Source organism: Cajanus cajan, chromosome 6 (genome assembly GCF_000230855.2).
Source record: "Cajanus cajan strain Asha chromosome 6, NIPB_CcT2T_4, whole genome shotgun sequence".
Taxonomy (NCBI): Eukaryota; Viridiplantae; Streptophyta; class Magnoliopsida; order Fabales; family Fabaceae; genus Cajanus; species Cajanus cajan.
Window position 1 is genome coordinate 56,133,850 of NC_138522.1, and position 18,113 is coordinate 56,151,962.

At 29.5% G+C, this 18,113-nt stretch overlaps 2 protein-coding genes across 5 annotated transcripts; one reads left to right on the top strand and one right to left on the bottom strand.

Annotated features, from left to right (window-relative positions):
- The first annotated feature begins 2,346 nt into the window (after nucleotides 1-2,346).
- Nucleotides 2,347-5,608, top strand: LOC109797204 (uncharacterized). Its single transcript, XM_020357160.2, has 5 exons — nucleotides 2,347-2,501; nucleotides 3,121-3,455; nucleotides 4,306-4,410; nucleotides 4,519-4,566; nucleotides 5,110-5,608. Exons 2-5 carry the CDS (start codon nucleotides 3,183-3,185, stop codon nucleotides 5,347-5,349), a joined length of 666 nt encoding a protein of 221 aa, XP_020212749.1. The 5' UTR covers nucleotides 2,347-2,501; nucleotides 3,121-3,182; the 3' UTR covers nucleotides 5,350-5,608.
- Nucleotides 5,609-12,717: 7,109 nt separating this feature from the next.
- Nucleotides 12,718-17,083, bottom strand: LOC109796670 (glycogen synthase kinase-3 homolog MsK-1). 4 transcript variants are annotated; one of them, XM_083077711.1, is made up of 13 exons: nucleotides 17,060-17,083; nucleotides 16,466-16,621; nucleotides 16,286-16,378; nucleotides 15,696-15,755; nucleotides 15,310-15,582; nucleotides 14,800-14,874; nucleotides 14,642-14,698; nucleotides 14,372-14,512; nucleotides 14,242-14,292; nucleotides 13,669-13,764; nucleotides 13,449-13,532; nucleotides 13,200-13,302; nucleotides 12,718-13,102 (listed from the first exon to the last, which is right to left on the bottom strand). In XM_083077711.1, exons 2-13 carry the CDS (start codon nucleotides 16,565-16,567, stop codon nucleotides 13,020-13,022), a joined length of 1,218 nt encoding a protein of 405 aa, XP_082933837.1. In that variant the 5' UTR covers nucleotides 16,568-16,621; nucleotides 17,060-17,083; the 3' UTR covers nucleotides 12,718-13,019. The 4 variants fall into 4 exon arrangements, with proteins under 4 accessions (XP_082933837.1, XP_020212004.1, XP_020212005.1 ...); XM_020356415.3 differs by lacking the exon at nucleotides 17,060-17,083 and adding an exon at nucleotides 16,914-17,053; XM_020356416.3 differs by lacking the exon at nucleotides 17,060-17,083 and adding an exon at nucleotides 16,807-16,893.
- Nucleotides 17,084-18,113: the final 1,030 nt, after the last annotated feature.

Genomic DNA, 18,113 nt, shown 5'->3' on the forward strand with positions numbered 1-18,113 from the left:
TTGTAATAATATAAATAAATTAGAGTATACTAATTCTAACAATAAACAAGTGATAGTGGGATGTAAGAATAAACTTTTATTAAAAAACTAGTATATATATATATATATATATATATATATATATATATTAATAAATATTACATATAAATATAATTAAAACATTATTTTTAATTAATAAGTAGGTTAACTTACCAACTTATTAATAAACAAACAAGTTAAAATTTTTAACCCATTTTTTTTATATATGGTAGATCACATAATAAAATATCACAACTCATTCTTAAAATAGTCTTTATATTATGGTTAATTAATTCTCACACATTAATTACCAGAGAGATCCTACATTCCAAAGTGTTAGAGAGCTTAAAGTAATTTTTTAAAATTATATTATTAGTATGAAGTATCTATTAATTTTATTGATAATTATTTTTTTCTTAAAAAAATTGTTAGATGTGAACTTTAAAATATTAGTATAATATAAGTAATTTTAATTCTTTTCAAAAGTATAACTAACTCACTATTCACACTAATAAAAAAAAAGATAAAAAAATTAGAGAACACAATCATTAATTATGTGTTAGAGTTCATTGAACTCTTGAATTTATTTCAAACAAATATTTGTATATGGTACACGTTAAATATTTATTATATAGCAATATATATATATATATATATATATATAAATTACATTATATTTAAAATTATAATAAATAAATATTTTAATCATAAAAATTATAATTTATATTGTGATATAAAATTATTTTTTAATTATTAATTATTTATTTTAAAAACATTAAAAATTAATTTAAAAATAAATATGAAAAATTGATAAATATAAATTAAAATAGATAAAAAAAAAAACAAAAAAAAACTCTAAAAAAATGCTATTGTTTAATATAAACTTTTGAAAATACTTTTTTTTAGATAAAGATTCCCATTTATTTATTTATATTGACATGTTAGTTTTGGATGAGCATGTATTTTAAGTGTGAACATTAACAAAAATGAAGAAATAAATATTGTTTTTTTTTATACATTTCTTTTTAAATTAAAATTATAATTGTGTTGTTAGTAGAAGTAATTGAACTTAATTTTATGCTAGTTATTAAAGTCAAAACAATAATTATCCGCTTGAGTTTCCTTATTAAAGTCAAAGGAAATGCTGCGGATACGAATTCAAGTAGGTGAAAGCCGCTGTCATACATTATTAATCCATTTTTTTCAATAAAATATTATAACTTTGTTACCTACCTAACCTTAACGGCACAGCTAAGATTAATCTAATTAGGTGAATTTAGCGTAAAATGTTTTTAACCTCACTCATATAAGTTTTACACCCTCTTCCCCTTTTATAAAATCCAAATATGACTTGATATTTTTTTTTAGGTAAAAATAAATATCAAATATCTCTCCTATTAATTATTTTTGATAAAATATCTTTGATTAATATTTTTTATTCGATAAGTTGTCAGTATAGTAAGATAAGAGTCTCTTTCATGTTAAGTATAATTTTAGAAATTTATAATTTAAGACAAAAATAATATTACCAATTAAATTAATAAATTTTATTAATTTTAATGAATTAGATAATTGAGTCTTATAAAAAATTAAAGAAAGTTACCTTTTTATTCATTATTAAAATAAAAAAAAAGTTACATGAAATAAAATAAAATATGTTATGCTTCAGTAAGTTTGAAATGCCTTTTTGAGTTTAAATGTATTCTACTATCGGTGTATGTATGTATCAAATACTGTTCATATTATTTCACCTTTAGATTAAATATTAAAAAAATTATCATATAGTTTTACCTGAATTAATTATATTTATGATTTAGAAAAAATGTTGTATTCTAATAAATTTTAAATTCCCTTTTTGAATTTAAATAAAATTAGTCACACCTTTAGAAAGTGAATCATCATGATGACTATATATTAAATAACTAATTATAATATTCAAAAAAAATAAAGTATAAATAATTTTTAAAATTTATAAATTTTTAATTCACGAGTTACATCCTTAAAATTTGACATAAAAAATGTATTATTAAGTGAAGAAAATTCTTTTAATATATATAGTTATGAATAATACAATTGAAAAGATAAAGAGAGAATATAAAACAATAAAAACATGAATTATAAAATTTTAATTCCTAAACGTGCTTTATTTATTGTTACAATTGTTGGATAAATTCCTCAAACAAAGTTCACATTCTCTACTACAAAAATTAAAATAAAAAAAATTGTTGCAGTTAAAACTGAGCAAAAAGTGCTACGAAAATAGGTAAAAGAATAAAATAAAATTGAACAGCAGCGTTTGTTGTTTGAAGGTGACACTGACACCCGCACCCACCCGTCGTGTATTATTTTGGTATTCGTATAAATGTTTTCTACTCTTTCTCTCTATTTTTATTTCTTCCAAATCTAATTCGAATCTTCGCCAGTTAATCAACTTTGAGTAGATAAGACTGGTGGATGTGTCATCTCTAAGATTGAAGATTATTGTAAGACCCTCTCTCTCTCTCTCTCAATCAAAGTTCTCCTTTTTTTTCCCTCAATTTTGTTCATGTTTCCAATTTATGTCTCTTTGATCATTTGGGTGCACCTTGCATGATCATCATCTTTTTCTTAATTTTATTTTCATGGGGTTTTTGGGTTTACGCTGTTTTTCGTGTTATACTACAATTTAGCAATGAATAAAGTGTTTTGCTTCTTCCGGGACTGTTATTTTTCTGAAAAGTGAAAAACTTTGCCTTGTTATGCGATTATCCTTCTTTGCGTCACTCTTGAAACTGATTTCTCTGTTGTTGTTTGTTACTCATATCTTAGGTTACTGAATTATGAAATTATGTCAAAACCCATTTATCTCTTCTGATTCCGGTTTGAGGCAGTTATTTCTTTCGCTGCCTCAGGCTTTTTTTGGGTACTTATGCATTTTTTTAGTAATAATAGCAATATCTGAACTCTGTGCTTATGTTTTTCTATATGATCGAGGGCTTATAAATTTTTCAAGGGTGATGATTAAGGACTGTGATGTGTAATTTCTTTGGATATGATTCACCATGTAGAAAAATATTCGATTTTTCTGTTCATTTACTTGAAGTTTCTCTTCAATTGATTCAGGTATTTGGAAAATAGTTTTGAGGTGAAGCCCTAATCATTACCAGCTTTACTAATTTTAGCAAATGGGGTCTGAAGGTCCTACAACACCGATAACAACAATTCATGTGACAGGATTTAAGAAGTTCCATGGAGTTTCAGAGAATCCAACAGAAACTATTGCCAACAATTTGACAGAGTACATGAATAAGAAGGGTCTGCCGAAGGGTTTAGTTATTGGGAGCTGCAGCATTCTTGAGACGGCTGGTCAAGGAGCACTTGTTCCACTCTACCAGAGATTACAATCCGCCATTATTGCCAAGGACTCTCAATCTTCAAATTCCAATAGAATTATTTGGGTGAGTTGCTCCTGTACTTGACAAATAGCTTTGTGTAATCATTCTTCAATGTTGGTCATTTAGGTAATCATATCCTAATTTGTACTTCTCAATTTAATTTCCTGCTGAACCTGGATATATTATGTTAACCTAGCTGATTTATCTTACAAGTAGACAAAAGAAATAAAAAACGTAGCATATAGAGATAAATATGACCAAGAAGGAGAATAACATTATCATTTAGTTACATTCCTTGTGAGTTTCTGTATACACCAATAAAAGTCTGTAGTACCTGCAGAGGAACTACCTAACTCTGCTCCAATAACTTAAAATAGGCGTTATTGACCTTAACATGGTTAGACTCTTTGTGACTACTATAGTATTACTCTGTCAAAATCTGCTCATTAAATACTATTATGCAGTGGAATAGAAATCCCTAGAGTATGACACCTTAATTGTTTTTTTTTTTTTGCAATTAATAGTGTCTTAATTAAAGTGACTCCATCCATGTTCAGATGTGATGATTGTATTATTAACAATTTGTTTCTGATTAATGCTCAATGGACTTTGAACTCAAGTTTCTTAAAAAAAGAAAAAATTACCAAAGAGCTAGAATGAAACTTATATTTGACTTTCATTTTTATTACTTTTACACATTAATTCAAAGGCTGAACTAAAAGGGATGGCATTGAAAGCTTGAGCATCTGTATATTATGTTGTTGGCATAAGAAGCCTTAGAAAGAACAGTCAGAAAGTAACCATTTGATTGGGATTTTCCCTTGGTTAGATTCATATATCATTATTAATTTGAATATATATTCATTTATCTATCCCTGCAAGTTCTGGAAGCTTCTGATTTTTGTTTATTCAGCTGCATTTTGGAGTTAACAGTGGTGCAACAAGGTTTGCTATAGAGAACCAAGCTGTCAATGAGGCTAATTTCCGGTGCCCCGATGAAATGGGATGGAAGCCCCAGGTGAGATTGGAGTAGTGGATTCATTTCAAACTTGCTTTCATCTACAAACCTTTAGAACTGATGTCCAAAGAGCATGTTCACCAAAATTTGCATAATTTTATGTTGCAGAAAGTCCCCATTGTTCCTTCGGATGGTGGAATTTCGCGAACAAGGGAGGTAAAATGGACCACTTATATTTCACATACACTTAATTCCTAAACTAGTGTGTACTCTTGGTTTTGGTGTTTAGTACTAACACAGTAAAATAATTATTACTATTTTAACATAGAAGAACATTTTTTGGGTACCATTTCAAGTACTTTAAGGTGCTATTCGTTTTGATGGCACTGAAGCTGCTGCTTACTCCTTATTAGCAAATTAAATTTTTGAGCTCCTCATTTTGTCACAAATCAAAAGTAAGCAGGTTTATGAGGAATTTAGTTTGGTGGGGTTGTGCCCCTTCCCCTTGATGGGGAGAAATTATTATGTAGTCCGAGACTAGTAAGAATGAATTAAACCCAACTATGTCATATAGAGTTTAGTCAGATCCATGATGGTCTCAGACCATGTAATAATTTCTCATGGGTGGGAGACATACACAGGTAGAAAGTACTAATTTGCATGCATAGTCAACGCGGAGAAAAGCACTTCATAGAACATTTTTGTTTCTGCTTGTTGCTTAGTGCTTACTGTATGAGAATTCTACGTAACTTTGTGCAGACTTCACTTCCTGTTGAGGAGATGACCAAAGCCTTGGCAGAGAAGGGATTTGATGTAATGGTATCAGATGATGCAGGAAGGTTTGTGTGCAATTACGTTTACTATCATTCCCTTCGCTTTGCCGAACTGAATGGGATCAAATCTCTTTTCGTGCACGTGCCACTCTTCGTGACAATAAATGAAGAGACTCAAATGCAATTCGCTGCTTCCTTGTTAGAGGTGCTTGCCTCTATACCTTAGAATCATTACACTCAAAGTGGGAGCTCCTATATTTGTTCTGGTGGTGTGATTATGCTTATGAAAGTGATGAATGTATCTTGAATGAGAGAGATATTTATAATAATAAAAATATTGTATTTAAATGGAAACGGCCTATGTAGTAGAGGGACATTTGCTTTCATTGGTAAATGTTTCTGATTGAAGGTTCAAGCCCGTTGTGAAGACAGTTTGTTTGACATATTCCATGTTTACCTTGTGAATAAAATGTTCATTTTCTTTATAGTACGTTCCCTTTCGTTTATCGCCATTACGCATGAGGCATGTCCCAGTAAAACTCAAAGGTAATATTGCATAACGAGTCTTTTCAGTCAGATGCTCTAGATAAAGAACAATCAAGAACTCACTTGTCAAAATTTAGGAAGAAACCTCTGATAAATTCTTTTATAGACGTTGAATTTTGCAGATTCGAAAGATATGTTTGAAAACAATTGTATATTAAACAAAAAATTTTAAGTACGCTAAGAAAAATTGACATAATTGAAAGAGGTGGGGTAATGTCTGAAAGATGGACCGCATCAATTTGATGATTGTTAAAGAAAAATGATCGATAAATTATTTGTACACATTTTATTGGTTTTGCCTTTTAGTTTTGAAAACACTCTTTCTCATACTTTTCTTTTTATTTAGTTTTCATTTATTTTTTTCTCTACTTTTATGTAAATTTATGTTTCAATTTTTTTCACACTTTTTTAATAACTAAAAACTTTTCAGATCCTTTAATTGTTAATCACCCGCCCAAATTAACTTAAATTATTTTTATTATTTAAAAAAATACACGAAGACACAAAATGTCATTTTTTTTTGCAAATATTCTAATAACAACATATTTATAATTTTATACATTTTTTTACAACATTATTTTTTATATTTCTTTCTGTTACATTAATTATTTTATCTCATTTTTCTTTTTCTTATCTCAGACAAAAATGACTGGCATCTCAACATAAATAATGCCTAAAGTGAAGTAGAATAAGGCATTTAGCAATTTTTAAAAGTATTATTTTTCTATTTGATTTTTAATTTTCTAGTTTTTAGATATACTAAGATATTATTTATAAAATCTAATAACATTTAATTTTCCATTGATAACATAAATAGCATATCCATTAACCTTTATTGAGACATATTATTTATAATTGAAATTTATTAGAAGCAATTAATAACATCTAACATATTTATGTAAATAATTAAATGTTTTAAGTATATTAACATAAGTTCAATCATTTAGTTATGCGTATAAAGAAGATTCTGTTAATAGAAATAAATCTCAATTTCATAATCTTTACACCTTGAGAAAAATTAAAACATTTAAATATATACTTAAAAGCGTTTTGTTGAGAGCTTCTGTTTTATTTTTTTTTTAATAGAAAAATCTCAAATTTTCCTAAATATATAGCTTAAGATATAATTAGTCAAATGGAGTAATGCAAAATGTTCAACACATTTAATTACTACATGATGACTATATAAAAAGGTAATGGGATGAGTAGTTCAATTTATCTTATGGGTGAGAAAAATGACGTTAAAAATAGAAAAGAAATAGAGAATTTGCAAAGAAAACACTAATTTAGGGATTATAAGTCTTTTAGAATGCATCAATTGTTAACTCATTTAATTGGTTTTGCCTAACCAACCAATTCGGTAGGTTGGAATGGATCGGACAAATTGAACTAACTGGTTAACGTGTTTAATAAACTAACACATTTTTTTTTATACTTTTCTTTTTATAAAATTAAAAACTAAACAGGTGCCACATAAATTATAATTGAGTAAAATATAACGCATTTCATTTTTTAAGATGTAGATCGTAGTACTATAACACCTATTTTGTTCTATTTAATAAAATAAAAAATGTCTTATTTTGTTATAGATGAACAAAAGACAAGCAAATTAAGCGCGAAGAATGGGGAAAAAAAACTTATCATGTAGTATTCTCTCAAAGTTAATGTTTGAAAAAAATAATGAAAGACACTAATAACCATGAACACGGATCCCCTCCAATTATAAAAACTGAAGAGTGTTTGGTTAAAATAAATCCAACCATCCATAGCATTTTTTTCTTATATCTTTTATATGTTAAAATTATTATATTTAAATAAATAAAAGGTTAAGATTTCATCCGCTATTGTAAAAACTAAAGAGGGTCTTATTCCAACAATCCTACATGTATTATTAGTTTTTTTATTTTGTAAAAATTGACAAATCAACCAACCATTTTATGACCTATTGTGAGAAATTAATTAACTCTTCATTTAATGATTTATCAACCTACCTCTAAATAAGATAATTATATAATTTATGTTTTCTAACTTAATTTTATTGATACGTCAGCTTGTTTCTCCTATTTAAGAGGTCAAAATTTTCATCTTTAATGGTGTGTTTGAAAGAAAAATTTAAGAAATTTAAAATTTTTGAAATTAGAATTGTTTTTATTTCAATTTTTATTATTTTTTAAATATTTTGTTTGGATAAGTCAGTTTAAATTTCTTAAATTTTAAATTCTAGTTTGTATATGGTAATTTGATTTCCACCATGGTAATTTCTTTTATATATTAAAATATTAAGATTAAATTTTATATAAAAAATACTAGCCAATTTTAAATATTTAATGATTTTAAAATTTAATATTAGATAATATTTAATAATTTAAAAAAAATATTTATGAATATTTAATAATTAAAAAAGTTATTGATATTTTTATGTTAACTTTGAAAGAGACATGAGGGAAATAGGAGGAAAAAAAATAAAGAAGAGAAAACATAATAGCAAGAGGGAGAATAAAGAGAGAAAAAATAGGAAAGAAAGAGAGAGAGAAGACCCAAGAGAGATAAGAGAAAGAATAGAAGTAAAAATTAGAGAGAAGAAAAAAAAAGGTAAAAGGAAAGAAAGAGAGAGAGGAGAGAATGAAGAGATAAAATAGAGTATGAGAGATGGAAGAGAAAGAGAAAGACAAAAGAAAACATAAGAGATAAGAGAAAGAGATAAAAGATATATAAGTGAGATAAAAAAAAATTAGAAAAATTTCAAATTTTTACTTTTTTTTTAAGAATTTTAAATTTTACTATTTTAAATTTTTTTACAAATACTTAAAATTTAATTTTTTTATATAAATTTTCTATCTAAACAAAATATTTCACTTAAAAATATTTAATTTTTTTTAAATAATTAAATTACACTATTTAAATCTTCAATTCAAACACACTTTAAGGACCACAAATTCATGACTTATAATATAATTTGCACCACTTAATACACTTACATAGAGAAAAAAAAGTTTCCTATAAATAATAATAATAATATATATACACTCATATTATCGACACTTGTTCAATATAGTGCTTCTTATATATTTTTTTTCTTATTATTAAATCACTTCACATTACTTATCATGTTTTAAAAAATATTTTATCCCTTTTTTCTCTCTCTAGACTCTAGGTATAAAATAACATGAGATCTCCATACATCATTTTCCTCCCACTAAAACAATAGTTTAATATTCTAGGAAACAAGAAATATAGAGAGCCTTCTCATCCAAATTCCAATAATTTAGTGTGGGGCATGTCAAACGGGTTCTTAATGGTTGATATTATTGCTAAACTAGATCTTAGTGGAGCACTCTTGAGATAAATAGATACATTCACAGGCAGGCAGAAACTTCTGGTGTGTCTCTACAATTTCCATTATAACACCAACAAAATCAGAAAAAAAACAACATATGACAGAAAATTTCTGCTTCAAAATCAAGTGTGCTGACTTCTCAAAGTTTGTCTATTTTTGCTTGACTTAAGGTCAAATAAATCCTGTGATATTAGTCCAAAATGGGAGCCAGATGGTCTAACCCCATTAAGTTAATTGAAGTATCACGCCAAAGCATTATAAAATGCCATTACTTGAGTTAATTACACAAACTCTTGTGGTACAAAAATTGACACTTATGGCGAAGTTCGTTCACAGGTAGCCAGCCACATGTTTTATATTTTCTATTTATGTGGTTCGTATGGCCTCTCAAGCACCAAATAATGCTAAGGTCAAGGAAATAATTTATTTTAGTCTCAATTTACACAGTCAACACAGTGAAATGCAACGCAAGTCGTGAAGAAGGGAAAGAAAATAATGTAAAGCTGAGGTTTGATGATGTGAATCAATAATGTTTAGTTACACTCTTTTTCTTTTTTCAAAGAGTTTTTTTTCTTTAAAATGAATGGACATGACACAATATAAAAAAATTGACAATTAATAATTAATTTATATTTATAAAACATAATTTTTATTGACTAAACATTATTTTAACATCTACGAGAATCAACCTTAAGAATATCAAATTAATTCATAATTTCTCCTTGTCAAATATTATTTCAAAGAGTAGTTTAAACTGTGATATTGTTATTTTTTGTTTTAAAAAACTATATTCTCTACTCACAAGAAATTAGTATTTATTATATATATATATATATATATATATATATATATATATATATATTACCAAAATTAGTATGTATTATATTTTAGTGACTTATAACGTGAACGTATATAATTATAAATAAGTTTTTGAGTCTATACAATTTCTAAAATTTTCAATAGGAAAGTTTGTTTTTACCGTTAGGAATGATATAGTTGGGTATAGGCATATCATGACATGCATTACCAAGTCACATGTGGAATTAGTCTACTGACTGTCCTCAAGGAATCACACAATCTTTCCAAGTACTTGATTATGGGTTGTAACCCTTGACCTGCTATCTTACTCCACCACTAACCAAGGACCTAAAGGAGACATCAACACATTTACTCAGAGAGTTTTCCAACAATAGCCTACTCGAGCACTATTCCAAGATTTCTTATGTGGGATCTTCGATTTTTAAAATAATTCCCTTTCCTCAAGTCTTAAGTTAGCTAACATGTCCTAATGTTATACTGCATTCTTAGCATCCACATCTCACCATACATCATATATATATATATATATATATATATATATATATATATATATATATATATATATATATATATATATATATATATATATCATATCTAGTCAATACATATAAAGTTCAACATCACACACATATACAAAATACATATGTTAATTATCATCTAACATCATACAAACATCTACATATGTCATATCTAATCAGTATACATAGAACTACAGTCCTCATACTTCATACAACATTCCAAAACACACTGCGTCCCAAGCTCAACACAACATATCTCGCATCCAACACCATCAAGGCAAAGAGCTATTTGCTTCACCCTCGCTCAATGCCATCCAAGTTGTGTCTGGCATGACTGAGATGGAGACCCCTATGAGACCTTGCACCTGACGTGACAAAACCCACGTCTAACCTCATATCAGGCAAAAAGCCTCTCTTTGACTAACGTTCGATGTCACCTCAATGACACCCTGTGTCATCCAAACAGGGAGCCTCTACCTTGATCATGCTTGGTGCTACCCAACTAGGATGCAACATCACCAAGTTAGAGACCTTTCAAGGCTCTCACACCCGACGTCATCCCAATTCGAGACGAGTTTCTCTCTTCATGTTTAACGCCACTGATCCTGAGCCCTAATCGAGACAGAGATCATTGGTTGGAACTATGTTTGACACTATGATGGCACGTCTAACGTCATTTAAAAATATTGCAAATGCATTTGAAAATCATCTCAATCCACCTGAAAAACAAAAAAACCTAGCATGCATAACACCTAACCACATTTTCCAAACGTTAACAACTCAAAACCAAGTCCAATTCAACATGCAAGCACAAAATCAATTGAAATCATTCAACACCTCATCCATGAGTCAAGACACCCATCGTCCCAAAACCCCAAATGTAAATTCGGAGAAATTCACTAATCAACACATGTTTGATTTTAGAACCTAACATGCAATCCATCAAACTACTCCAAATATAGATGTTCTAACTTCCTTTACCTATTACTTCAACCACCCAAATGAAGAAAAGAGAGAGAGGAAAGAAGAAACAACTATGAGTTTTGACTCTCTTAAACTTTATACCACCACACTAAAACTGAGGTCCAATGCTAGAAGAAACCACCAACCACCAACACCCAAGCTTAATGCATCAAAGAGTCTACAAGAAGAGAAGAAGGAGAATAATAGAAGTTTTAGCTTCCAAAACCACACTCACTCAAAAGTCATCCTTCCCATATACCAACCTCCAAAAAGAGAACTAAACCTTTCACAAAGTGTTACACACTTCATTTAAAGAATAAACAACATATAACATCCAAAACTAGGTTTTATTTAAAAAGAAGAAATAATATATATATATATATATATATATATTAATAACTCACATATTTTAATTTTTTAAATCAATAATGATATATGGATACTTTTATAATATAAATACCTATTTGGCATATCATATTTTTCTCTATTTTTTTCTTGTCATATCATATTACATATGTATCTACCCTTCTGTATAATATTTTTTTGTCAAACACCAAATAACATCTTCTTGAGGCTTTAATGTTAATGATTTTCCCTCCAAGTGATATAAAAGTGATGGAGTTGTTTCAATGACATTTCATGAGTCTTAAGCAAAATGATAAATATGAGTTTTTATATATAAATATTTTATAACATGATACGTGTGTGTGCGTGTATAATTTAATTAAATTTTAATATATTATTTGATTCTTGAACTTTTTAAAATTTTTTAATCAAGTTCCTAAACTAAAAAAATTGGAATCAAGCATTTCATTTTTTATATTTTTATAATTCAATCTTGATGTTAGAGACTCGTTTATTATTTCTCATTAAAGACATGTTGACTATGAACACAATTACACAAGATTGATATTTCGGTTACATACCAAAAAAATCCGAACACTAGTTAACCTACTCAATAGAGATCACTCTCAATCCAAAGAGTCCTCGCTAACTGAGGACTTAATTCCGTAGTTAAGTCTAACAAATAAAAACCGTTAGATAACAATAAAAAAACTTAAATCCATTTTAGTGTCTTGCTAACCAACGATAATATTTTTTCTCTTATATATACACTTACATTTCACCTTTAAAAAATATGTTCATTCTCAAGATTACAACATACTCTCCGAACATCCACTAGACATCAAAATCCTTTTTACATATACAACCATCAATCTAAAAATCAAAAACTAAGACCAGAAGACTTTGAACGAGTACTGTTTTCAACAAGTACAACTAGTTTAGACAAACTTGTTAACTGCAATCTCCTTTAGATTAGGGACGTGCAGCTTGACTGGCTCATCATTATTTCGATAAAGACTAGCCACACAAAGATAAAATTGATTTCCCAATGCAGAGCATAACTCAATTAGCCAACCACTCATCATTGTATTCATAAATACTAACACCATTTTTAACATATGGCACTTGTCTTCTATTAGATGTTACAATCTGTTAACAGGAAACACAGTTTTCTTCTGATTACCCATCGAGTGTTGGGTAATATTGAGTATCATATATCTCTAAATCAGTTTTTACAAGGCACCAAAATACTACAAGGATACATAATGGAAAAATTTTCATTTCATAAATACGGATCACGGAGCATTTATATATATTGAAACGACACTTTTGCAGTTTCGTTACATTTTCACAATATCACAAGCTATATCACAATCCTAGAAATGGACACTGCTTCCTCGCATGCACCGGAACCAATTTCAGCAAAATCTCAACCGGGACTCCCTTCAGTTCTGGTAAAAAGGCAGCAACATCAGGTAGAACTAAAATCTAATGATGGAAAAATGACCAGTTATACAAACGGAATAGCTTAGTAAAAAATTATCATACCATGAGATTTGAAATTGAACAATGGTGGAAGGAAACGACCATTTGGCAAGCGAGTGTTTGGATCACGAAGTTCATCAAAGAAAGCATGGGTCAAGGCATCTAACTGCACCGGATAAAGAAAAACACATTATATAAAACTTCAAAGGATGAGGAACTACCACTACGTCATGAAGGAGAGCAGTACAGAACTATTTTACAAATTAGCTGGATTGAATTATAAAAGACTGCTAAGAAGTCAAATATACTCACAGCTGTGCACCGCAAGTTAGGGGAGTATTGTAGTAGTCTTGATACCAAATCAACTGCTTCTGGAGGCATGCGCTTGTGAAAGATCTGGAAGGAGCAAATCAACAAATTTATCAGCGCGGTGTGGTCAACAATACCAATTACAATATATATGCTAGTATGGTCACAATGGTGAGCTAATACAGTATAAAATACAAAATGTTATTAAATTTATTTGTGATACCTTGTGCCATGGATGTGCTTTAATCTGTGGGAATTTAAATTCCGTATAGTTAGGATTCATGCACTTGATCTCTTCCCTTGTTGGCGTTCCCAGAACCTATCAAAACAACAAGTGGATAATTTACATGTTAAAGATACTACTGACATGGTGTAAATAACCAAGCCTGCCCATTAAATTGATTAGTGGATCAACCTAAAAGTCAACAACTCATCATTCATTGCATTATAGATTATAGTGTTAGTGTTACAAATTACAATAGAATTAGTCGAACCCTCCAATATACCAATATGAAAGATGAATTCAATAGAAACTAGAACGCTAACATGTGCAATGGAAGAACATGAAATTTGTTTCAAATGATCCATTTTTTAAGAATATACAAAAATCCTACATTGAAAATTGACAAATGCCTTGGTTTTTCAAGAAAATAACTAAACTGGCAGAACTGCCACTGGACAATAAACCAATAGTGTCAGAATTGTAACATTTGACATTGAAACTGGACAGATAATATATATATAGGTAGATAGATAGATAAGGTAGACATAGCAGCAATAACAAATAAAATATTACCTTGATAATCTCAACAAGCTGATCAACTCCACTCTCACCAGGGAACAAAGGCTGGAAAAAAAAATATCATTATTACATATGCTAAATCACAGAATCAAATTCAAAAGAGCTCCCATCAACAACCACCTACCTGTCCAAGCAGAAGTTCAGCCAATACACAACCAACTGACCAAACGTCAATAGCTGTAGTATATTCAGTTGCTCCAAATATAAGCTCAGGTGCTCTATAATATCTGGAACATATGTATGATATATTTGGTTCGCCTTTTACCTGTCAAAGGTCAGAGCAAACAAGGTGAAGATAAACTCCTAATACCACCCAGACAACTGAAGTTTCAAGAGGAATGGTTGAAATTGAAATTAAAATGGACAAACAAACACACACACACATAAAACATACCAACACTTTTGCACTTCCAAAGTCACATAATTTAACCTGATGGGTATGTGGATTAACCTGCATAGAAAAACTCAATTAGTTGTTGCTAACTAACAGTCATGAATCTCCATAGTTTGAAATAGTGGTTTATGACCAGATAAGCAAAATAGAATACATACTAATAGATTTTGAGGCTTGATATCCCGATGGCAGACTCCAATGCAACAATGAATATAAGATAGTGCCCTAAAGATCTGCAATATATAAAGAAAACAGATACAACCTTGGCAAGATAAGAAAGGAATCCAAGAAGGACAACACTGCACATAACTCTACTCTACATTTACAGAGCCAGCTATGCCACATAAAATCAAAATACAGAAACCCACACCCAACTCAAAATAGGATCAAATGTGCATACTGTTATGCACAACTAGTAATCAAACTTTAAGGAATTGGAAACCAAAGGTCACTCAACAGTTCATAGCAACAACTCTTAGAAAAGAGAATCAACACCACTTGAACAACTGCATGGTTTAAGATTTATCTAGCAGTTTAAGTGGATGCTCCAAAATTTGAGCAATAATTCAGAGTGCTAGAAAATAATCGGAAACATTAACACAGCCATTTTCTAAAATAAAACTGACAAAAGGATCATTGCAAAACCAGACTGTCATCATTAAGCATACCTGGTATGTATAGAGTTTCACATATATCAGTGGCATCCGTTGGTTCAACTTGTTGTAATGTTTGATCACGCGATTAACTGTTTCGGGAACATACTCAAGCACCAAATTAAGGTATAGTTCATCCTTTTCAGTGGTTGAAAAGAAGCAATGCTTCAAAGATACAACATTTGGGTGGTCAAGAAGGCGCATTGTTTGCAGCTCCCGGTTTTTATACCTTTTGTCTTGAAGAACTTTTTTGATAGCCACAGTTTCACCAGTCTCCAAGCATTTAGCCTACAATTATACCAAAAAAAAAAAAAAAAAAAATCAGCAAAAGACATCATATATCACTCTGTTTGAAAGGCTAAACTAATACTTCATCCAGTAGACTGGATAAGAATCCATACCTGGAAGACAACCCCAAATGACCCATGCCCAACAATCCGCTCTGCCATATAACTTATAGTCTGAAATATTCAAAATATAGGTTCAATTATTATAAAGAAATAAACATATTATAAAGGGGAAGAAAATGAATTGTGATCTGGTTAAAGAAATGTGTAGATGAGGATTAAATTCAACTTTATGATAATTGTTTATCCCATTAAGCTCCATCAGTGAGTATATATACCAATGATAAAGCCCAACAAAAACATGTTTAAAACAGAAAATAGTTGAGTGACTCTCAGTATAAAGATTCAAGTTAGCACTTAGCAGGCATTACAGCTGGCATAATACCCAATCTTGAGAGGTGCAAAAACGGCTTTGAGGTCAATACTCACAGTCACATTCACAGCAGCATTATAAACGACAGGGAAAAAAAAAAGACATTTATACACAATTAATAACTCCAAACTAAAGCATTAATTTCTTATCAACTTCCAAGCCCCAAGATGTCAGAAGAGCAAATGAAGCAGTACAATAGTCAAATTATTTCAAAGTACATTCCAATTTCCAAAGCACAGTACAATTGGGGGAAAAAAGGGAGAAGGTATACCTGCTTCGGTTGACCATTTCTACCTCCGATGGTAGTAACAATGATATGTCCTGCCTCCGTTCCGTTGCCATCAACCACCATGGCTTCGATTTCCTACAAGATGAAGCAAGCTGTAAGCAACAAGGTCCCAAACAACAAAATATCAACCCAAAATAAAAATAAATACAGTGTCTGACATACTTTATCATCCCTAATTCTCATATCATTCATCTCCTCCGGCAACCTATCAACACCAGTGGATTCTCTCAAACCTGATGTTGGTGCCACACCAACCGACGCCATCTTGCACCAAACTTCACTGATATTTTGAAAGCTTAAAACCTAATCACTTACCTCCTGGAATTAATTAATAGCACACCAAAATCAGACGTTGTAGTAGCAGGGTAAAATAAAATTGAAATATATGAGCTAAAATTGAAGCCAGAACAGGAAAGTAGCAGAAAACACAATTCAAACAAAAAAAAAATGTAAATGCCTTAATTATTTTGTTTTGCCTAAAAATAGTAATTTGAGGAAATTACTGAAGAACGCTAGAGATCCATCTATCCAACATCACAAATTCAAGGAAAAACCCATTGTTGCATCAATGAAAAATAAAAAATTAAAAAAAAATCCGAAAGACACGGACCTAAAAAGCCTCGTAAATGAATATAGCGAAATGGAAGAGTGGATTGAAAGACACAGAAGGGTGTGAGGAGAAAATGAAGAGCAGTTAAATCAGAGAGAGAGAGAAGGGCAGAAAGAGGGAAAATGAAAATAGAAGAATAAGAGTACCTTTGGTGTGATGAATACAATATAATGTATGAAAATGGAAATTGTGTGAGTAAATCACTGTTTCTGCTTTTTGGTGCCCTTGCCAGTCAAACAACAACACTCTTTTACTGTTATTTTATTCATAGTAATTACAGCTAAACCACCTTGAATGCACCATTTTATTTTACTTTTTTATGTACTAATATGCACTCCTAAAACTTGAATGCATGATTTTAGGCTTTCATTCATTATTAGGAGTGTAATCGAATACAGATACTCTGTAAATTTGAACTCACTTAAATCAATTTAATGAATTTAGATTAAATTTTTTTGTATTTTCGATCATACTCAATTCAATTTGTTCAAAATTATATATTGTATGGGGGTAGATAACGAATTTTGTGTTTTTTATTTGTTAGCAACTCGACCTAACCCGATCATATATAATAATAATAATAATAACAATGCTTGAATGATCATTTATTCAGGACAATACTGACACACTTTTAATATGAAGTTTTATGTTTTAAGTCGATAACATTATAACAATATAATATATTTATTTTAAATCTTATTTTGTACTAATTGATGTTAATTTTTTAGTTGATAATAATGTAAAAAAGTAATAAATTTATTTTAGAATTTAATTTGTATCATTGTTTGTTTTATATGTTGATAATATAGAATTTGTAACAATGTATCAAATAATTTACATCGATTTTAAATTTTTTTTAAATAAATAAATATAATTATGTTGACCCGATTAATCCAACTCAACTTGTTCGTGATTGAGTCGAGTTGGATTGAGTTTTAAAAAATTGCACAAATCCAACCCAACTTGTTAAATTTTAATCGGGTCGGATAATGGGTTTATCCAAACTCAGCCTGACCTAACCCGCTTACATCACTGCATTATACTACACTATACAAACTCTAATACTTCTTATTTAGACTTAATTACAATTTTTTTATTTATTTCATAATTTCAACAATTTTATTACTCTCTTCATTTTATAATGACTACGTTATAAAGTTTATATTTTATACACAAAATAAAAACAATAATGTATTTCTT